This window comes from Emydura macquarii, unplaced genomic scaffold, assembly GCF_026122565.2.
Source record: "Emydura macquarii macquarii isolate MOO-44397 ecotype Brisbane River unplaced genomic scaffold, CSIRO-AGI_Emac_v2 contig_2676, whole genome shotgun sequence".
NCBI lineage: Eukaryota > Metazoa > Chordata > Testudines > Chelidae > Emydura > Emydura macquarii.
Genome location: NW_027132813.1, coordinates 9,191,595 through 9,214,580, shown reverse-complemented (window position 1 = coordinate 9,214,580; position 22,986 = coordinate 9,191,595). Strand labels below are relative to the sequence as shown.

At 43.9% G+C, this 22,986-nt stretch overlaps 1 protein-coding gene across 1 annotated transcript in view; it reads left to right on the top strand.

Annotated features, from left to right (window-relative positions):
- Nucleotides 1-525: 525 nt before the first annotated feature.
- COQ8A (coenzyme Q8A) overlaps nt 526-22,986 on the top strand; it is a 71,769-nt gene continuing 49,308 nt past the window's right edge. The window contains exons 1-4 of the mRNA XM_067564841.1: nt 526-630; nt 17,500-17,694; nt 21,081-21,494; nt 22,777-22,843. Coding sequence (XP_067420942.1) covers nt 17,518-17,694; nt 21,081-21,494; nt 22,777-22,843 — 658 coding nt within the window. The 5' untranslated portion in view covers nt 526-630; nt 17,500-17,517. The remainder of the gene's footprint in view (nt 631-17,499; nt 17,695-21,080; nt 21,495-22,776; nt 22,844-22,986) is intronic.

Below are 22,986 nucleotides of genomic sequence, written 5' to 3'. Positions count from 1 at the left end.
CAGCTGCCCGGCGCTGGTGGTGGATCGCCTTGGCTCAGACCACCCGCAGCTATGCAGCCACTGCAGAGCACAGGGGGGTGGAGCGAGAGAAGTAATATGTCTGGCGCAGCCCGTCCCCAGCTTCCCTTCCCCGCGCGGCCCCACGGCTTTGGCTCTGCAAGACGCGGTCGGAGCCCCTGCTCACGCAGCGCACAGACAGCAGCTCCCGCCTGTCCACAGCGGCAAGGGAGAGAACTCCGGGACCCAATAGACACACGGCAACCGCGGCTGCGCGCAGTGACACCCGCCCTCTCCCCCACTCCCCAGGCGGCCTGCAGCCTCCGCGCCTGCCAGCAGCTAGCACCGCCTTCCCATTGGCTGGCGGTGACCCCACCCCTTCCCCCGATTGGAGGAAGCGCCGAGCGCACGAGCCCAGCACGCTCTGCGCCTGGGGCGAACCCGCCGGACGCCCCGCCCAAGCCAATGCGCCAGGGGCGGAGGCGGTGCCAGCGGCGGAGCCAATGGGAGCGGGGCGGAGGCGGGGTCTGAGCCCGGCCAGGGGCAGCCGAGTTGGTAAACAAGCCCCGAGCGCCTCGTGGTGCGGCTGGGCGGGTGCGGCGCGGGTCCGACGTGGCGTTGCGCGGGGGGCAGGTAAGCGGACGTGGCTGGTGCGGCCGTTGCGGGGTCCCCTGGCGGTTGGGGGAGGCGTTGTGCCCCGCCCCCCCGTCGGTTCGGCCCGGCCCGGCCCGGCCCGGCCCGGCCCTGGGGCCCGGCGTGGGGTTTCTCTCTGCCTCTCCTGCCCTGCAGCCCCGTTGGGCGGGGATGCTGCGTGGGCCTCTCCCTGTCGGGGCGCCCGCTCCGGGCCGTGCCCTGCCCACTCGGCGCGGGCCGTGGGGCCGCTTCCCCTTTTCCCGGGCGTCGCGCCGGGGCGCTGCAGCGGCGGGGGCGCTCTCCCGTGGTTGCGGCCGCTCCCCCTGCCCCTCGTGTCGCCTCCGGCTCCGCGCCCCCGTGTCCCATCGGCGGCGGCTGCTGCTGCTTTTCGTGCTGCGGCTTCGCAGCGGCCTGGGCCCGCGGGGCTTAGGCGGTTTTTTTCTGTCCGTCTCTCTCGGTGCGAAGTGCACCTCCGGGGCGTGCCAGGCGGAGCCTCTGTGCTGCGGAGAAATGCGCTGTGCGGCGCCGTGGCCGGGAGGGAAACGGGGGAGACACTGAGCGGGTAAAAGCAGCCAAGCAGCACGGCCGAAAGAGGTGGCAGGCAGCAGGAGGCTGCACACTGCAGAAACCAGTAAAGGGGGGAGGCAGGGAGAGATGGCCACAAACCCAGAAATGTACGGCCACCGTCGAGGGTTTTAAAATGATATCTGCTGTTAGTGGCACTAAATCCTAGTCCCAGAAACAAAATCGTCGTGGGAACCCTTGAATTCCTCCAGTGTCACAGAATACACCCCCACGTATGGAATAGTTTTCCCTCCCTTTCCAAGCGCTCTGCTCCCTTCCCAGTCCTGCTCCTTCCCTTTGGCTCCCCAGCACAGTGTGTACAATTCAGTTGGTGTGTGTGTGTGCGTGCGGGGGTGACCTTTGCATATTCGGGGGGCCCGATCCTCCAAGTCTCTGACCTCTATTCAAGGTACTCAGCACCCTTAATCCCATTGACTTTAATGCGTTTTGAGGATGCATGGGATCTTGCTCTTGATGGATGTATACTGTGTGTTAGTGTGGAAAGAACCTTCACCTTACTGGGGCCCTAATAAAGTATGGCTAGTGCCAGGAATGGTGTTTTGAAGCCTTTGTGTGGTAGCCACCTGGCCAATTTTGGTTTGCCTCTGGGGTTATTGACATTTTATGTCAGATGCAGATCTGTAACAGAAATAGGAGCCTAGGTTGAAGGGGTTAAATTTTTCTTTCTTTTGGAGTATGGATCTAAGTAGACGCAAACATGTTCTGATATGGGCTTATGGAAATGAGATTTGGAAAAATAAAACAAATGCTAATGTTAGTTCAGAGCTCTTCATTTTAGAAGAGCAATTAAAGAACTGGATTAACATGCTGCATTAGCAATATATATCACTTCAACCTTTATTAGGTAGAGGCTGAGAATTATAACCATAAACAGGATTTAAAACTGTCATTTTTGACTGATTGCTAGTGGTAAAAAGGAGCACACTTGGATAGTGGACCTAAATTAATGATGATGTTTAACAGGTACCGTTTGCAATCACAAAAAGCCAAACATTGAGAAAATTTTTGATGATGCATTCTTTTAAATATATATACACCATCAAACTGTATTGATAACTGGTTTGTGAGGTTAACCTTTGTTGTGTTTGTGGCTCTGTCTGTGAGGTGCTGACTTCAGTTGCACATGGTCAGCTGGGTTGGGTGATCTTATTGTAAAGGTCCCAGGGGTGGGGGTTGCCCAATTAAAAGAAGTTTATATGCCGAATTCCTCATATCTTTTTCTGGGAGAAAGATGAGAAGTTGCTTTCTTACTTCATATAGTATATGTTCTGGCACATTACTGTTGACTACAATAGGAAACTTGAACTTGCGTCTCCTGCTGCATAAGTGTAACAGGAAGCCTTAGAAACCAGCAAATTTAAGGATCATGATACAACTTGATGAAGAAACTGATCCCTTCCTGAAAGATTTAGAATAACAGGTTGCAAAGAGAAGTAAAAAGAGAATTACTTTGTATTGGTATCTGTTAGTGGGCCTAATATGTCTTGAGACCAAAATGTGAATGGAAACTTTGGCCATTCAGTATCTATAAAACTTGCAAGAAAAATAATCTTTTAATTTCATATACAAAGAGTCTATAGTTCTTTGGGATCTGTTATCTTGAGTAACAAAAATAGCATCAACTAATAGACTTACACTGATTTCTTCTGATAACCTTCTAAAAATTGTTTTGGATATAGACTGTTTGCAGTGGTGGTGTAGCCATGTTGGTCCAGGATATTAGAGAGACAATAGATGAGGTAATATCTTTTATTGGACCAATTTATGTTGGTGAAAGAGACAAGCTGTGTAGGAGTGTTGGTGTAAAATTTTTCCATCAGTTTACCTACTACCTCTCAGGAAGGTAGATTACCTATGTCCTATGCCAATCGGAGAACGTCTGTGCAGCTGCAGTGTTTTAATTGTAGATAAAAGGTATGAAACCCCAGCAGACTGTATTTAGACACATTGAATTTGGTGAGCTAAGCCAAGAAGTGACATGGCATGCAGTTTTGCCCCTTGTGCCCATAACCATGGGTCACCCCTTTTTTATGGCTTTTGTTTTTTTAACTGATGGGTAATCAGTGAACAGTTATATGTTGAGCTGAGCTGCATAAAAAAGATATTTACAAATTATTTATAGAGCACCTCAACTGTGTAAGGCACTTCACAGAACATAGAAAACACATGATCTGTAGGAGATGTCTGAATGATCTCCGAAGAACTTAAGTTTTATAATTACGGAGCTTCTTGTTTAGAAATGTTACAAACTTACATAGTTCCAGAGGGGTAGCAGTGTTAGTCTGTATACAGCAAAAACAACGAACTCTCGTTGTTTTTACAAACTTAAATGTTAGGCTTTTTTGAATTGTAACTTCATCCCTAAAACAACCAACCTAACCAAATCAGGATTTCTTAAAAGTGGCAATTATTTATACCTATAAAGTGTGGTAATCTAGTCAATATAGAACCTTAATCTAGTCAACCTAAAACAGTGGTTCCCAAACTTTTGGGTCATATCTCCATTTAGTTGTCCATGCCCCCCCCCCAGGAGTTGCAATCAGGAGCAGGGCCAAAGCTGCGGTTGGGTTCTGTGATTTGAGGCCTGAGCTGGGGCTGGGGTGCGGGATGCAGCTGGGCGTGGGGTGCAGCCAGGAGCCTCGGCTGAGCCTGCAGCTGGGGGCGGGGGCTGGAGCAGAGATGGGGGCAAAGTGAGGCTGGGTGACGCTTCCTCTCCACTCCCGTGGGGGCTGGCCCAGATCCTGCTGCAACTTCCCCCTGAAGGGTCATCTGTGTCTCCCCCAAAGGAGTACACCCCACAGTTTGGGGACCTCAGACCTAAAATATAACTCCTGAAACTTAAAAAGAAAGGCCTAAATGTCATCCTTAAAACATGTAGATTCAGTACATGAAGACACACAGTACATGTAATCTGCTGGCACTTGAGTTAGTTACAGGGCTGTTTTATGTTGTTACTGGATGATGATGTTCAGTCAACATGAAGTTCTTTCTGTGTTCAAGTATCTCCTTGCCCTTGCTTTGCCCCTGCAATTACTCCATTTCCTATGTCCAAATTAGGTCTTTGTTTATTCAGTTTCACTGTTGCTCTCTGGATCTCCTCAGATGTTTTCTTCTTCCGTCCCTCACCTGGGTCTCCTACCGCGTGGCTGTTGCATGTTCTAATGAGATCTGATCCAGTTTTCCTAACTTGTACACAGCTTCTATTGTCTTCAACGTGGCAAATCCCAGCACACTGTGGGTATGTCTATACTGACGGTGGCAAAGTCGCCACCGTCAGATCGATCTTTCTGGATAGATTGAGCAGTCAGTGTAGACCCGCTCAATCGATCAGGAAGTCGACGCAGTAAATCCCACCCCCTCAAATGGCGTAGCGCTGCATTGACGGGAACACGGTTCCCGTCCGCACAGTGCAGTGAAGACAGCGCACAGAAGGGAAGCCCAGCAGTCGACGGGAGTTACGCAAGCTACTACTGCCACTGAATTTCCAGGTAAATGTAGACCAAGGCTGTGACAGAAGAGTACCTGTACATAGTGATCAGGGCTGGGAGAAAGGTGGAAGAAAGGAAAGAAAGCTAAGAGCAAAATGAGAATTTCTTGATATCTTTTTGTTTATAAGGAACTATGGAAATGAAGACTCTTCACCAAGAGACAGTCATCTGAATTAATCACATGTTTTATGCATATATATATTGCATTATATATATATTGCATATATATTTTATGCATTATATATTGATTGTGGGTGCATAGAGGGGAGCAGGTACAATTACAAACTCAACCTTTTTGAATGTTTTAGAACTCCAAGACAGGAATTTTTCAATCTTGGCAAATGAGCAGTGAGATTCTGTATGCTGTTCCTTGGTCGTGCAGCATAGAACTTGCAGCCCAGGAGAAAGAGGCATTGGAACACAAAGGTATATACGTGCCATCTTTGCGCACACTGTATTCTGGGCTGCTTCAGGGGCCAGAACGGTTCCTGGTGTAATATAAACAGCCCTGGAGCTACTCTAAATTATAGTAGCCCATCCTAGGTTACCTATGGGCAGTGACACCGACCAGAAGCCCTGTACCTGCTACAGACCTAGCTGTTGCACTGGAGCTTGTGAAGGGGCCTTCATGCTCAATGCCTGCCCTGGCAGTTCTTCCTTTTAGAGCATACCGGGGCTGTAGCAGAGGGGAGGTTTCCTCCCAAGATCTTCAGTGCTCAGTGAATGTGGGTTACATATATGCAGTTGAAGATTGGATAGTTGTTTCCAAGTGACTAGGTGAAGAAAGGATGGTTATGAAGATTCTCTTGGAATTGTATGATCATATCTGTGGTGACTGAGCATGGGCTCTGCTCTGTTGAGTGTGTATTTGGGGTGTGGAAAGATAGACTTAAGCATTTATGCTTAGCATCAGCTAATAGTTCCTTGTGGAGGAAGGTGACCTTTCAATCCTAATGAGTCAGGGATTAAACCCCATACCTTGATGGCTTTTTGAAGCACTGCGGAGTGGGAGATATGAGTGGGGAGCAGTTAAAACCCAAACAAGGCTACTGAACTATTAAATATATCCTATAGATATGGGAGATAGCTATGGAGACCCAAAGATACTAGTAAATACTCTATCAGAAGAGACTGGTTAATTCTTTCTAATCTCCGGCAGTCTTGCCCACGCTGTGCTTTCAATGGGAATTATGCTCCTAAATCACTTATTTTCTCTTGAAAATCATGCTGTAAAAGTGCATCTTGTATGTCTCTCCCTGTATCCCCATGACTAGCTGTGTTGTATACAGCCATGTCTCCTGTGGTTTGTGGGACAGAGTTAGTTTTTGTATTACGAGTCTGAAAGCTTGCAAAGTATGTATACTATTATGGTATTAATACATAGCACAGGAGCTCTCGGTCTTCCAAGTGCTTTATACACACTAATGCTCGAGACACCCCTGTGTTTATCTTCATATAATGAACAGGGAAACTGAGACAGAGGTTAACTAACTTGTCCAAGCTAAATGTCAGAGCTGGGATTGGAACACAGGAATTTCTGGTTTTTAGTAGACTAGATTACCCCCCCTCCAAGAAGATGAAATTTGAATATTTAGTTGGACATTAAAACTGTGACCTATTTGACATGCAGTGTCTTTAAGGCTGCCTTTGACATAGCCCTGTATTCTATGCTTGTGCTAAAAAAGAGAACTTGTAGCAAAAACGGAATTGGAAATTTGTCATAGGAGCTAGGACTCCAGTTTGCTAACTGGCCTGTAAACAGGCAGCAGACCTTGTATGAGCTATACGAGGCTAAATTTGAATTTAACCCTAGCTTACTGGGCAAGGCTAAATGTGTTGGGTGTCTGTTTAGATATTTGTACCTCCTGAATCAATAGTGAGAGGCTGGGATAGTTGACCTTCTGTTCATAATCATGACAGGATTATCTTTACCATGTGGGCAGAGAATGTGTGAACTCCTGTGAGTTGCACGCAGTATGTGCATGTAGGACAGGTGACTATTTAAGTAGTAAAGTACGATAAGATGTGTGACACACTCTTGTATGTCTGAGGGATGTGGGCGCAAAAGCAAAATACTTTCCTACAACTGGTAAATGTAGGTGCCTGTGGAGCTGCATTTCAGGTGTTAACTGCTTTTCTATATGGTCAAAAGTCGTAGAACTCCAACCTTCAGAGATACACCATGGTACCTGGGCAGTCAGAGCAGTCAACCAGTCTGATGTTTCTTTTCATAATATAATGGTAAAATGGCTAGCAAACTGACCAGTTCTGTGGTTCATTTTTTGCTCTGTATGGGTGGTTATTACAGTACATTTAGGGATGTATTATTAATCACTTCACAGAGGAAAAGCTCCTGTTTTCTCAGCAATCTATAGATTGTTTCAAGTTACATGGTATTTCTTGGGTCTGAAGGACTCCAGGTTTGTTTCTGAAGTGTGTGTATAATTTATTAGTTTATAATCCTCATCCCCATGCTTTGACAAAGTTAAAACTTCCAATAAAAGGCAACTAATTATGGTATAATATGCTGCCCCAAAACTTCAATTACCAGCTAATTAAGGAAAAATCCCTATGTTAGATGCTGTATCTCACAACATGGGGGTTTGAATGGCCCTTCTGAGCTCTTTGCTATGTGTTTGGAATTTAGTGCTCTGTAGATATGCAACTTTCTGTGTTTGCTGGAGATAGGGAACTGAACTTTGATAGACCCTAAATAGTACAGTAATTGGCAAAGAGATTTTTGTGGCAGTGCAGAACTAATTTGTAGGGGATTGTTAAGCAATTTTTGAGATAGATGTTTGTGCTTTTAGGTTTATTTGAAATGTAGTTCCTGGGCTCAGTAAGCAGATCTTTCTCTTTAAAATGTTTGCACTTGAAGCAAAATTTCATTGAGACACTAAAATTGAACAATTTCAATCAGCAATGTTTATAAAAGGGACAAATTATTTTGGGCTATAAACTAAGTGTGATAAAGTGAGTGTCCGAAGCCTTTGTTCTCTTAAACTCTAAGGTGCATAACTGACAAATGTAGAATAAAATCTTCATTTTTGTATACCTTTACCTTTAAAGTCCGAAGTGGGTTTCTGCCCACGAAAGCTTATGCCCAAATACATTTGTTAGTCTTTAAGGTGCCACAGGATTCTCGCTGTTTTACCTTTAAAGTTACTGAAGGGACATACTTTCAAATCTGGGCATTGTCATAAAACGGGAGAAATGGTTTTCGGTGCTACTCCTGGGTCCCTCTTCAAATCTATATGGTTTTGCAAAGATACTTTCCAATTTTTAAAATATATTTTTAATATATTCTCTTCAGTTTCCACACGAAGGAGCCACAAAAACAGGTGAAACTGATGAACACGCATTGAGTAACTTTAATCATGCGAATAGTCCAACTGAACTCATTGAGTAAAGTTACACTCATATTTGCAGGATTGAAGCCTTAACTTTCTATACAGGAGAAAGTGAAAGAGATTATACTTCAACCAGTGCTAAATTCACAAACTGAAGAAATAGGAAAAAATGTTGACTTTTTCCCTAATCTTTTGTCGTTTTTCCTAATTTTTTATTCTCCCTACAACAGTACAAGGTGCCTAGATACTACAGTGATAGGTTGTGGCCATATAACTACCTAGATAGAAAGACTTTGAGATCAGAGTGCATTTTTTAAAAAATTGACAGTGTCCATTTAAAATGGTAAACCTTTGCAGTGCCCATATACCACTTCAGTGTGTCTGGAAATTACAGTTACTGAGTAGGGGAATAGGAAGTTGATCCACAATTCTTTCTAAAACTTTTAGAGACAGACTAATTGTCTGAGAAATTAAATTATTGGCCTGGTTTTGCAATAGCATAACAGAGCCTATGTCATGTTCTCAGCAGAATTGCTATTTGGTGATTTGGGTTAAGGACTGCTTCCTTTGTTGATGTTACTCCACTTTTTAGGTAAACAAAGGTGGTTGGAGGGGGGGAGCGAGCACGACTTCCTAAAATGTATAGTCAAGTTCTGGCTCTTGAAACAGGAAACAGTGGAGTTGGTCTTGTTGATAAATTTTGAATTACAGTTTGAAGCCAGTTGGAAAGTGGGGCCAGTCCTACTTAATGAAAGAAATCCAACCTAGTGAGGCATGACTGGTCCAGATTTCAGGTGAAAGGATTCTGCCTTTTAGAAGGGAAGGGAAATAGATTGCTGGTGATTGTCTCCTGTCTTGTTGCCTGGGGAAGCTGCTGCTGCTGCAGGGCCCAGCTGATGTCATCTCATGCATCTTGTTTTATGGGTTCCTGGAGAAACTGAGAATAGCTTCAAATAGTCTATTTTAAAATCTTCACGCGAATGATAGAAGCACAGAGCTGTTCATCTGTCTTCCCAGTGTAAAACTTTGAATTTAGATGCTTGTGATGCATGGGCCAAATTCTGTGTTGACTTACACACCTAATGCTCCACTGAAATCAAATGTTACATGAGATTTGTCCCAGTGGAACAGAGAGCAGAATTTGGGCTGTAGAACTTACATTAATTAGTAGGGTATGTGTAGTGTGTGAGGATGTACTGAGTGCAGCAAGTGGCCCATAATGAAGGGAAAGCAGTCTCGGGTTCGTATCTTAATTGATGTAAGTGAATTATTTCTAGATCCCTGACCATGGTAGAAAGAGGTTTAATCAATTCCTGGCATGTGAACCATGACTGTTTTTGCATGTCCCCAGACAATGTCTGATCTAATCAGAATGAAGTAAATAAAGCCAATGGTCCAGAACATTCATTTTGCACTGATGTATCTGTGCCTAAAATAAAGTAGACAGCACACTCAATCTTGAAGTGTTCAAAGTCAGCATCAGACTTTTATTTAACTCCTATATTGTGTGTCAAGCCATGTATGGGGAAAACTGCTTGTGCAGGCTTCCTAGCCAGCTGATACTGGCCAAAGTATCACTAATCTTGAAATTTTTGGGATGGAGATAAAGGGCTTTTATTTGATATTTATTCCATTTTAAATGTCACTGGTAAATCTGTTCAAGGATGTTTATAAAACTTCTTTGAGACACTGCAGATTAATTAAATTGTACCTCAGGGCCATCCTACAATAGGACTCCTAAAACAGAAGGGACTTGTTGGCTCTACAACCAATCAGTTCTTTAAATAAACCTCCTTATTGGGGATTTTAATCTATCGTATAATCCTGCAAAATTTTTGACTGATTTGGTTGCTTTCTTGAGGAGGAAATGACTATCCTTAAGTATTACTGTTGCTTGTGCTCCCTGCTCAGTTGAGATTAGTGTGAGTCTGGACACAGGAACGCCAGTTAACGAGAACACGCTTCTAATGTGGGCCTCGTGTTCTGTTATGGATAGTGCCCTACCAAATTCCCGGCTGTGAAAAACATATCATGAACCGTGCATGGGGGAGGCATATAGGGCCATAGCTATGCTGCTTTAGTGTCTGTAATGTAGATGTTGTCCCAGTCGGTGAAGTCTCCTTTGCAAGCATGGAATTGAATTTCCTGCCTTATTGCCCCATCAAGCAGATATTCTTTGTCATTTTACTTGGTTTCTTTTTATAAAAAAAATTTTTGTTAAGGGAGGCAATTACATATAAGCAATGATTTAGGGAGGCAGTGTGGTCTAATGGATAAGTCATTGGGTAACGCCTGAGTAGTCAATGGGAGGCCTCTTTACTAGCCACTTCTGAGCCTACAAGTTGAAGAGCACACAGGTTACCATCACATTTTCACTGGGTTTAAAATTTACTTTTAACTGTATTGGTCTTCATACAAAAGTGGAATATCTTCCCTCTGGTCATGGATAAACCTGGAATAACAAAGTAAAATTGATGGTGCCCAAGTGTCTGACTAGCCCAGGAAAGGCATTCCTGAGCACCAAGATGCTGCATTACAAGAAGCGGAACATTTCTTAAATATCTCCATCCAAGGGCATATATGCTTCTGATCCTATTGTGTATATATACTGGGGGTTATATTACAGCACTCTGCTGATTCAAATTACTATTCCTTAAAATAATGAAAATCATGAAATGATGAATTTGACTGGCCACATTTGACTGTGCAAGTGTCTGATAGAACCACATTAGGGGTCCCAATGGAAAGGGTCTGGTGTAAAAATAAGAATCTAAGTTGTATCTGATCACTGGTTTTGTCCAGTGGTTATACAGCTGGCCTTTGATCCCATGCCTCACCATACAGTCAGAGGGAGTGTCTTGTTATAACTGCACACTCCTTGTGTGGTACTGGCTTTAAGCCTTCGTTATAATGTTGCAACAACTTCTCTAAAGAAAAAGTAAAATATATCTTTGCTCCCTGCATGTTGTTCTAAAGAGCCTGCAGTGGTCTGATATATTCCTTGATTTAGCCTACAGTGTTTCAGCTGGGTTTGAAATTCAGTGCAGTGGCATGAGGGCAGATTACTTGCTGGTGTGGCATGTAGCTTAAAAACAAAAAAACCCTGCTATCTTCATCTTGTTATATGCCCTAGTGACTTGATTCTAGCCTCATAAACAGCATTCTGCCTTCCCCTATATTAAGAGATGTGGGACGCTTTCCAGAGATCATAGAAGATTAGAGTTGAAGGGACTTCAGGAGGTCATCTAGTCCAACTACTGCTCAAATCGTCCCAGACAGGGCTTTGTCAAGCCGGGCCTTAAAAACCTCTAAGGATAAAGATTCCATTACCTCTCAAGGTAACCCATTCCAGTACTTCACCAACCTCCTAGTGAAAAAGTTTTTCCTAATATCCAACTTAGACCTCTCCCACTGCAACTTGAGACCATTGCTCCTGGTTCTGTCATCTGCCACTACTGAGAACAGCTTAGCTGCATCCTCTTTGGAACCCCCCTTCAGATTGTTAAGGCTTCTATCAAATCCCCTCTCACTCATCTCATCTGCAGACTAAATAAGCTCCGTTCCCTCAGCTTCTCCTCATAAGTCATGTGCCCTAGGCCCCTAATCAGTTTTGTTGCCCTCCGCTGGACTCTCTCCAGTTTGTCCACATCCTTTCTTTAGTGGGGGGGTCCAAAATTAGTGCCAAATAAAGGGGAATAATCACTTCCCTCGATCTGCTCCCAGTGCCCCCTATAATGCAGCCCAGTATGCCGCTAGCCTTCTTGGCAACAAGGTGCACTGATGACTCATCTCCAGCTTCTTGTCCACTGTAACCCCCAAGTCCTGTTTTGCAGAACTGCTGCCTAGCTTGTCGGTCCCCAGTCTGTAGCAGTGCATGGGATTCTTCTGTCCTAAGTGCAGGACTCTGCACTTGTCCTTGTTGAACCTCATCAGATTTCTTTTGGCCCGATACTCCAGTTTGTCTAGGTCGCTCTGTATCCTATCCCTACCCTCTAGCGTATCTACCACTCCCCCCAGCTTAGTGTCATCTGCAAACTTGCTGAGGGTGCAATCCACCACATCCTCCAGATCATTAATGAAGATGCTGAACAAAACCAGCCCAAGGACTGATTCCTGGGGCACTCCACTTGATACGGACTGCCAACTAGACGTGGAGCTGTTGATCACCACCCATTGAGCCTGATGGTCCAGCCAGCTTTCTATCCACCTCATAGTCTAGTGGTTCCCAACCCCATGGTCTGGGGTCAAAAGTGGCCCATAGGGTCCTTCAGAGTGGCCTGCCACTCCCCTCCCGCTGGCTGCAGAAGAGAGCCGCTGCCTAAGGAACCAAGTGGAGTGTGTTGCTGTGGGGCTACAAGACCGATGCAGGGTCTTTGCTGCAGCCAAGAGGACGGGAGATCAGCGCTCCCCTCCTCCTGGCTCTAGCACGGAGCATGGCAAAGCGCTCTGCCTGGGCAAGGTGCTGGGGTCCCTGCTAGAGCCAGAGGGAGGGGAGATGAGTGCTCTCCTCCCCCAGCTCTAGCAGAGAGCAAAGCACTCTGCGTGGGTTCCTAGGCGCTGGGGCTTCCAGTGACTGAATTTTGACTATTGCGTTCTTTTGTTCAGTGTTACGTTTGCTGCTTTGGTAGTACCTACCGGTGCGAGCAAGCATTTTCTGCCATGATACTGATCAAAACCAGAAATAGTGCCCGCCTTACAGACACAAATTTGAGTGGTCTGATGATACTAGCGGTCACTAACTTGAAGCCAGACATTGACAATTTAGCTTCTGGTCTCCAGCTGCAGAAGTCGTATTAGGTTACAGTTGTGCGAACTGGACATACATGGAAACTTTATAACAGTATTTAACAGTTTAATTTTTTAAAATTTGCACTAAATGTTTACTTTAAATTTGAGTGATTTGCAGTCCTTAATGGTGTATACATCAATACATTTTTTTATGAGTTGATACACTGGTGGCCCTACAGGGTTATAAAAATATTTGTGGCCCTTGAGCCAAAAAAGGTTGGGAACCACTGCACTAGTGAAATAGAATTTTACTGTTCTTGGCTTATAACTTCTCCCTGATAGTGCGAGGTACTTCTTTTCGACATTATGTAAGTTTTAAAGGATCATTCATTGCTACATTACTGTTTTTATTTGTCCTGCTCACTTTGCTTTGATACTGCCCAACACATGGCAAGGAAGGGATGGGGAATTTAATGGGAGGGAGTTTATGGTAACTGTCATATCAAAATGCTGGACATTTTCCTCTGAGACCCAATTCTACCAGCTTTCATTTGTTGGTGGCCTCCTTGGCACTGATGTTCTCACATCTTTATGTACCTCAGCTGTGCCCAGTTTTTCATCAAGTTGGAATGTAAGATCTCCAGGGCAGGGTCTGGGTCTTATTTGGTGGTGGTGGGTTTTTTTTTTTTTTTTTTTTTTTTTTTTTTTTTTAAAGAAAACAGGAATACTCATGGTGCTGTTATTCATTGTATACATTAAGCAAGCAAACTTATTTCCCATTTAGCCTTATGTGGTTAAGCCTTTTTCCTTCATGTGGTCTACTTTTTGATGTTTATGGTGGGATTTAATATAGTAGTAAATGTGGATCCCTTTTCAAATAATTTTGTTTGGGCTCCAGGATTTCATTTGGTGTGGTGGCTTCTGATTTGATACATTTTCCTGTGCAATATTTTTAGAGTAATATTGATTATTTTAAACCCTTTTGTGACGTTCCTCTCCACCTGTTTATAAAGATAAGCTCACTTTGTCTCTTTAGCTGAATGAAGGAGTACCAGGATCTATGGCTTACTTCTAGTAAGTTGCCATTCTGCAGCTCAGGACAAGGTCACTTTAAATTTACAAATGACAGGTGGGGCTCATAGGGGTGGTAGGGCTAAATTTCTTGCTAGCATAAGTGGTGTGTAGTCCATGAAAATCAGCAGTGGTTTGCCATTAGTGAATTTGGCCCAGTATCTGCTTTACAGCTAAAACTAACAAAGGGGAAATGGTCCTATTTGCTCATTGATATATTTAGCTGTGGAGGATGAATGCACTCTGAGCAATATACTTTTTCCATTTGTGGCTTTTAACTTCTCTGTTAATTTCAGAATTAATAAGTCTTCCAAAATAAAGTGCCTTGCCATAAAACTATATGGGTGTTATGGTAACAGAACCTAGATGGTTTAGTTTAAATTTATATTAGAAGTTAAAAATCGATCTTTTATTTTTCCTGATTCCATTGATTTTGCTCTGGTAGCTATAACTGCACCATCTCTTTCATTGTTCCAAGTGGATAAAAAATGAAGTGTGTTCAACAATGATCTTTGCCTATATTACTACAAACACTTGAGATTGTTGAAACCCGAGCCACTTCATAATGGTGAATTCCTACACTTAGCATTCTTGTCCAAGCTGAAATACTATACTGGCTACTTTCCCCCCCCCAAGTCTGATTTGCAGGGGTAATGCTGCAGACACTACTTTTTGTTAAGACTTAGCAAAAACTTCTGGTGTTTAAAGATGAAAAACCCTTGATAGATACAGTAAACCTCTTTCCTTATCTAACGACAGTTTTTAAGTTTAAACATACATGATGCAATATTGCATGTATTAAGAGGCTGGCTTCAAACTTCTCAAAGTAGAGAGATTCAGAAGTAAAGGTTTTATTTGGTCTCTCTTTTTTAACCATTTTGAAGCCTTTTAGATACATCATATAAAGTGACCACTTCCCCCTCTTCCCCCCCCCCCCCAAAAAAAAAAAAAAAAAAGCCATTCATGGCCTTTATTCTATTTCTTGTTTATTGGTTTCATTGTGACACAAGTTGGCACCTGTGTAAATCCTGGCTCTGCAACTTACGCTGTAATGAGAGCTTGGCCCTCATAATTTATAATATTTCTTGGTTGCTTTAGAATAGAGATAGCTACTCTTAGTCTTGGGCATTGATCATTCTGCTGTGTTATACAAATATTCCTGTAACTAGGCGTTGCTCTTAAGTTGCAGAAACAGGTTGCCCTGGAATTCAGCTCTCTTAGTGCAAGGTAACCCATGCCACTTCCATGTGATTGATAAATGAAGCTTGCTTACAAGAAAAGTCTTTACATTTGCTCAGAAAGTAACTAGATTCAGTCATTCATGACTTGCAGTAGGGCATAATTCCATATGTACTGTTGTCTCTGAGTTTGTAGCTAGAGCTCTGTGGATCCACATATGCTCCAATCAACTTACCTCCGACCACCATCCGCAGTTTAGTCATCCGCTCCGCTGTGCACCCACTGCTCTGGGGCCCCCAGTCAGTTGTTTAGAGGCCATCCCTGCTCCAGCCTCCTCTGCTGGTCAACTGTTCTGGAGGCAGCTGCCCAACAGCTGATTGATGGCTGGCAGGAGAGCACTAGGGAATCACTGATTTCCAGCCTGCAGCAGAGCCCCATTGAACAGCTGATCAGCAGCGAGCCCCAAACCCCATCTCAGAGGCGAGGAAGCAGCCTCAAAGGCTATGAGCTGCAGATAGCTGCTTCCCTGCCTTTGAGATCTGCATCTGATCCACCATTTGCCAAAAAATGATCTGCAGATATCCGTGGATTTGCAGGGCTCTATTTATAGCACTTGGCTGTATTAATGTTCATAATCATTGTGCATATGTATGTGGTGACAGAACACACTCTAAAAATGAAATGGTGCTTTTGTGCAGTTACCCAGGAAACAGTTTCAATACACAGTGACTTTGGCCATACCCAATGGAGGCTGCAGCCAGAAGTGTTGAGGACAATTTCTGGAGGCCAGTATAGAGAATTCTCCAACTGGGATCAAGCCTTAGAAGGCATCCTGTGTCCCAGCGTATGCCTCTATGTTCTCTATCAAAGTGGATGTGTGAGCCAGCACTGGAAATGACACATTTCAAAGACTTGAAAACTGCTGTTGAGGACCATAATTTTGCCCATGTGTACAGTAAAGTTGCTGGAGATGAAAGTGAAATAAACTGAAAATACTATTTTGCCTGTAGCTGCAAATCTGCTTGGCACCACATACCCAAAATAGTGAGTGTCCTGTTTATGTTGCAGTCACGGCTCTTCCAGTCTGAGGAAAAGTTACTCAGAAGAAATCACTTTTGGCTTATTTATTTGTATTACTGTAGGGCGTAGGAGCCATAGTCATGGGCCAGGAACCTATTGTGCTAGATGCTGTAGGAAAGAGTTTTGTTTAGAATAATGAAGTCAATTGGCACATTTTTAGCAAGTGCCCTGCAAATCACTTTAATATGCTGAAATTACATTAACAGTTCATTACAAATGTAGGGCAATCTACCTTTCAAATGGACACATGACCCAACATTCATTTCCTAATATTCTGGGAGCATTTTGTAATCGGTGTGTTTATGCATTCTGAATGCCCCTAACTGTATATCACAATTAACTGAGCTTGAAAAATCTACTAGGTCAGGATGAGTGGACACTTTGTCCATGTGAGCATGGTTGAAGGTCCTGCTTGCCCCTACTCAGGGAGGGGAGGGCAGCAGCAGAATGGCCTCATGCCACTAGATTTTTTCAGAAGGGGGGAAAGAGCAGCAGTAGTGCTGCTCTTTGCATGGGTGGGAAGAGGAGAGAAACAGAGCAGTGCAAACATATTTCTCCTTTAAGAAAAAGGAGAAGCAGATTAGCCCACATGGGAAGTTGGAGTGGTGAGGCTGGCTGCCTCCTTCATATCCAGCAGGTGGTGCAGCAGCCACGCCCTAAAAGAGGTAGGGACTCCTAAATCTCACTTGTTGGGGATGGTTGGAGGGGGACAGCTCAGATCACACGTATCTGTGTATGTGAGAGGAGAATTGACCCACTGGAGTGCATGTGGCTAGAAATGCAGTTTTTGGAGGGACAGAACTAACCTAGTGTGCATTGTCAGGGTTTACTTACTGGTGGGAGAGTAAAGATGTGGCCATGTCAATTAAGTAGGCATGGGTGGGTGGGGTGCGTGCGTGCGCGTGTGTGTGTGAGTGAGAGAGAGAGTGTGTGCATGGCAGTTGCAGGTACTCTTCACTCAGACTAGCAGGCTTAGTCCTGAGCAGATAGATACGAAAGAAATGTTTCAAACCCTGATAATCAGGTGTCAGATACATGCAGATGCTTGTGTGCATAGAGTAGGAAGGAGTGGGCCAGTATACCTAAAATTATTGGCTTTACCTATCTTTGGCTCCCTTTGAACAGTTCTGTATTTACTTGAAGGTGTGTGGGTCCTAAAATGGTATGCTTTGTGCATATTTGTAGGAACAGAGCTTCTTTTTGGCTTGCATTCACGTTGGCCAATTAGCTATTGGAGCTTTAAGCAGAGATTCCTAAGACTAGCAGTTGCCCAAATGGGGCGATGGGCAATTGGAACATGATGTTGACTCTCATGAGCAGCTTAATAAATAATTGAAGACTTTCTCTTGGTGTTACTGTACTCCATGACTTTCAATTGTGTTTTTTAGTGCTGAAGGGGGTCCGTCATGGCAGGTGACGCCATCATGCTGATCAGAGGATTGGCTAAGCTCAGTAAGGCCATCCTGGAAACCCAAGCAGGACAGCTGCGACAAGTATTTGTTGGTGGCGATGCAGTTGTCATTGCAAGGACCGTTCAGGCTACTGTTGAAGAGCAATTCAGTGCTGCCATGGGGAAGATGCAGGTAAGGAAGTGTGTGTGTGTGGTTTTTTTCCTCCCAGGAGTAACTGGCCTCTTTCTCCTGTTGGCTGTATGTAACTGCTCTGTGAAAGGGGTCATCTGTGTCTAAGAGGTAATTGGTGGTGCTCTGCACATAGGGGCCTCCCAGTTACTGCAGGATGCCGAGACCATAGGACAAGGTTTGCCAGAACTCTAAGGCACTGGATTTTTAATGCTACACCATGAAAAATTCAGATGATAGCTCCTTGAGTATGGAAAAAATTATCTTAAAGCAATACTGTCAAAATAGTGTTTCTGTGGTTTGGGTGGGGGCTCCTTCTTCTACTTAACCTGGTTCTTCAGTATTCTTTAAAGCGGTCATCTTTGAGTGACTCCACAACCAAATCAGAGTACTTGCATATCTATCTCAGTTGGGTTAATGGGATAGGCATGTATCTTCCTGTTTCTGTGCACAGGCGAAGGGGTTGAAATATGAGTTAGGCACAAAAGGCCAGCATGTCATGTCCCAAGTGCGAAAACACACCTGGGAGGCCTACCATTAGACCTACTGATCTCAGCAGCATGTTCATGGGTGCTTTTTTGTTTTCCCCAAGGAAGAGTCATGAGATGAAGTCAGGGATTTGATGTTTAGAAGATTGTTTCCTAAAACAGTGGTATGAAAACATTAAGCAAACATAAGATCATGTCCTCCAGTAGGATAAATAACCAGTAGGAATTTTTTGCCCCTTCTTCAGATAACTTATTTGTATTGTGGTAATACCTGGAAACCCCAGTTATGGACCATTATATCAGGCACTGTACAAATAACAGAAATGTCAGATCATGTTGTGGTGTCTGCAGGCATTTTAAGGACATACATGCTTCGGTGCCCAGACAGAACCAGAATGTGAACAGAGCCATCTCACTAGGTCTTGCCTCTTTTCCCAGTTACTCCCAATACCTAGCATTCCTTGATTCCCTACTTCCTGAGTCAAAGAATTACAATAATTGTGGTGTTCAGGTTAGAGCATTCTAGTAACTGACTCATGATTGCTGGGTACTATGTAGCTTAATTGCTCCTAGGTCTATTGTTTCACTAAACTGGATTTATTTTTCCAGTACTATCGCTGAGCTTTGAGAAATGCTGAAAATGGAATATGCTTCAATCACTTGGCTTCTTTATCTTATCAAAAGTCAGGGTCCTGCTAAGATAGTAAATATCTAAGCTGCTGGCCTTCCTTCTTCAAACTTTGGTTTATAATAGTTATTTCTCTCATTTGGCTGTGAGAATGGACTTGTTTAAGGGGAATTATCTTTCTACCTTTGCACTTAGCCAGTCCCTCCTTCTATGGAATTCTGCTGCTTTGCAGCTCTTCTTTCGTACCCACTGGCAGGTAGTATTTTCTGCAGAACTCAGGGCCAGATTTTCAAGTGGTCCGTGCCCACAGTTGGGGCTGGAATTTCCAAAGAGCTATTTTCCCATATAGGAACCGAAATAAAGGCCAGATTTTCAAAAGTGCTCAGCAGCTCTTCCTGTGGTCCTTATGGCCAGAGTTACAAAAGCATTCCATGCCCAATGTTCTACCATCTCTTGAAAATCTGGTGCTTAGTGCCCAGTGAAGATGTGAGTCTTTATATCAAAACTTGGATGTCTTTTGAAAAGATATGCTATCGCTTAAACACAAGTTATAGGCTTGATGCAGTAATTACTTGATGAGGTTCTAAGGCCTGTTTCATACAGGATGCCTAACTAGATGATCATTCATAATAATGGTCCCTTCTGGCCTTAAAATCTGTGAATCTGTCAGTCTCTGTCCCATGTTATCATGATTTGGTTGAAATTTGCCATGATTTTGGTGACCAGAACTCTCCTAAGTGTATCTGCTTGTTGATCCTTGTGGCAATAACTTTTTGGCTGCCTTTACCTTATTTTAGTTTTCCTTTTGTGATCCCAGGTTTAAAATATACATTTTAAAACTGTGCTTCAATCTCTCTGGTCTCAGGGTCTATCTAATATGGCAGCACTTTTTTGTGTTCTGATCAGCTTTGGCAGGAGAGAATTAGGGAGAGCTGTGCTCAAAACATGGCAAATTTCTGTAGCCTATCTTTGTGCACTTTTCTGCAAAAGTGGAAGGTTGCTTTTGTAGACTTTAAATACATCTCACTGCTTGTAAATCAGTTGCATTAGTAGCAGTAGCCAAAACAAGAGTATACAAATGTCTGCAGTCTGGGGCTTGTTTGAAGAAGAGAATGTATGTTACTAGATGGAAAAAAAAGAACCTTTTGCAGTAAATGAAACTGCTGTCCTTGACAAGTATTGACCGTTTAAGACTTTTAAGCTAATTCTTATTAAGTATGAAGAGAAGAAACTTGCTCACTACACATCTTGGTGGAGGCAGTGACTGCTGCTGCTGTTGTCACACTGATTAAATCTGCAGAGGTTTTTTTTTTCAGTAATGTTGATGCTGGGAATTACATGAGACCTGACTGCATAACAGGAAGGGCTGCATACAGCTTTTCTTCCTCAAATGGGGGGAAAATAATTAGCATTTGGGAAAGAGCTTGGAATATGCTGCTCTCTGCCTGACTGTATAGGGATTAAAACATTGATTTGGTTGCAGTTCTCAGCAACACCTTACAAGGTGTATTTGTGGGTGAGTCAGGTAACTGGAGTTCCAGGGGCACTAGACAAGCAGTTCATTGAGTTAATGCTCTTTCTTTCTTTCTTTCTTTCTTTGATATTGCCAGTCACTTTGCAGTATTCACAAATATCTGGAATAGCAAGGAGGTATCGTAAATCAGGACCTAAGTGCATTGGTGGAGCTAGGTGGGGAAAATTTGCCCAGCAACACCTCATATTGAGCTTAGCTGTGAGGTCGCACCCTTGCTTTAAGCACAGACTAATCATGCTGGCAATGAAATATACAAATGCTACAATAACTTGCTTGCTGGTTAAAGAAATACTATTTTCTTCTATTTATGGGCTCGGCCATGTGGGGCTGAGCTAAATTGCTCTATAATTAAAAATTCAGTTAGCACTTCTGAGAGTTTCGAATGTAAAAATACCTAAACTATGAATAATGGGGAAGCATTCAAGAAGGGTAAAAACTGAAGTCTTGAATGATGGAAGGATGTTGGGGAGGTGCATAGCAAGATATTTCTGTCATCGGGTCTTTCTACAGCACACATCATTGTAGTATCTAAGCACTGTGTTCCATATAAATGGTCTCTAGAATTCTTCCTGTGTACCCAGACTGTGTGATGGTGTTGGTTTGATTGGATACGCATAGGAGTACCTTCCCTTGGCATCAGTATGACCTAATTGCACTCTCACTTGAGAGGGTCCTTGTTGGGTATCCTGTGAGTTTTTTAAATTTCTGGTTTCTGACCCATTTCCAATGTTACTTGCAGGAGCTGGGTAAACAACAGGAAAACTTAACCGATTTCAGTGAGGACTTTGGGAGTGATTACAATTTCTCGGGGCCAGAATCATCAAATGCTACAAAGGACTTCTCCTCGACCCCAGGCCAGCCACATGAACGTAGCAGTACCGAGGGTCCAGCTTACACCTATGACACCAACGGACCTTTTAGAAATGTCAATGAGACTGGAGATGCAAGTCCAGGGCAGATGCCCCTCTCTGCCAAAGTGAATGCAAAGCTATTTGGAGGCTTTAGGGACCCTGGAAATCCTTTTGCTGCTGCTTTTGGGCAAAACAGGGCTTTTCACCAGGACCATTCCTCTGTCAGTGGACTAACAGCTGAAGATATTGATAAAGCCAGGCAGGCCAAAACTGATCCAGACCATAAACCTCACAAACAGATGGTATGTGATTTTATCAATGACTTCCAGTCCTGTGCTTTTGCCACAGAATCATCCTTCTCCACCCTCTCCTCCTGCTTCTCCTCCTCCTCCAAATCGGGTTTATTGCTACCTGGAGTGGGTGGGAAAGGGGGAAGGTATCTTTGTTCTTTGATTTTAGTCCATGCAGTGTGCTTCCTCCCAATATATCTGCTGTGAGGGGATGGTTAAAATGTGTACTTGAAAGTAGAGTTCTGTATTAACAGATACTCACCTGTCATTCCCCATGCTGGGCCCTCGTGCCATTGCATGCTTAGGATAGTTAAGGGTTTATATTTACTCTTAGCCTGCAGACTGAGACACAGAGCAGGTGCAGACAGCTGTAGGCTTTGGCAGTGCATAGAATGTCCTCCTAAAGAATCCATTCTGGTCTGGAGGGGATTGTCTGGCTAGTGGGCAGTCTCAGCAGGGGTGTGAAAGATTGAGTGGGACATATATGCTAACCTCCTTTGAACCATGGGAGTGATCCCTGCAGTTCAGGGTGGTCCCCACTATTAGGACAACATATAAGAAGCTTGCACTTCCACCCAATAAGTGGAATGTACAAGCGTATCTAAGAGCCGCATAATCTTGCAAATGCTGACTAGGTCCCTGTGCCATCATGTGGAAGAGGAAGGAGAGACTACAGTGGAATAAGAGAGTGCACCGCAGACAGGTTTGCTATCATCTGTCTTTCACTGTCTCCTCCTTCCCCAAATCCCACTTCAGATGTTACCAGAGTTCACAGTTCATTTACCCACTGGACTGCATTTAGTAAACCCACATGTCCTTTACTTCATCTGTAATTGGATGGGTAGTCTACAGTGCTATGAACCTGGTACCTTTCAGGAGCATTAATTTAGCTAATGCAAGGTGTGTTGGTCCCTCCTATATCCTGTAGATCAAAGGGCTGCTAAGGTAACTATATATAATGGGCTACTTAGAGATGAACACAAACCTTTTTATCCCTCACAACTTCCTTTCCATAGCTCCCCCAGTGTGTGCCACTGAACATGTTTAATGTTTGCTTTGATTTAAAGTTTGCATGTTTACATTGTGTTCTCTTAAATAAACATGAGCTTCTAGAGGTTACAAGCATCAGTACCCCTGAAATACCTAGGGTGGGATTTGTGGAATGCTAATTTTTAGCATGGTGCACGTCTTCAAGCATCAGATAAGTTACGTTCTTCTTTTCTTTGCTAGCATCAACCTCTCCTAGCTGAGTTTCACTGTGGATTTTCTTTTTTGTTTCTCCCAATCACTGCAGCTAAGTGAACGGGCCCGAGAGCGGAAGGTGCCTGTCACGCGGATTGGGAGACTCGCTAACTTTGGAGGTGAGGGGTGTGTGCGCGCATGAAAATGGAGGCGAGGTCCTCACACTTATGCACCTGTTTATAGTCGTCAATGGCCATGAGGATGCCGATAGTGAAGCAGCAGGGAAGAGTGGAATGCTGCAATATGGAACGCTAACGAACTC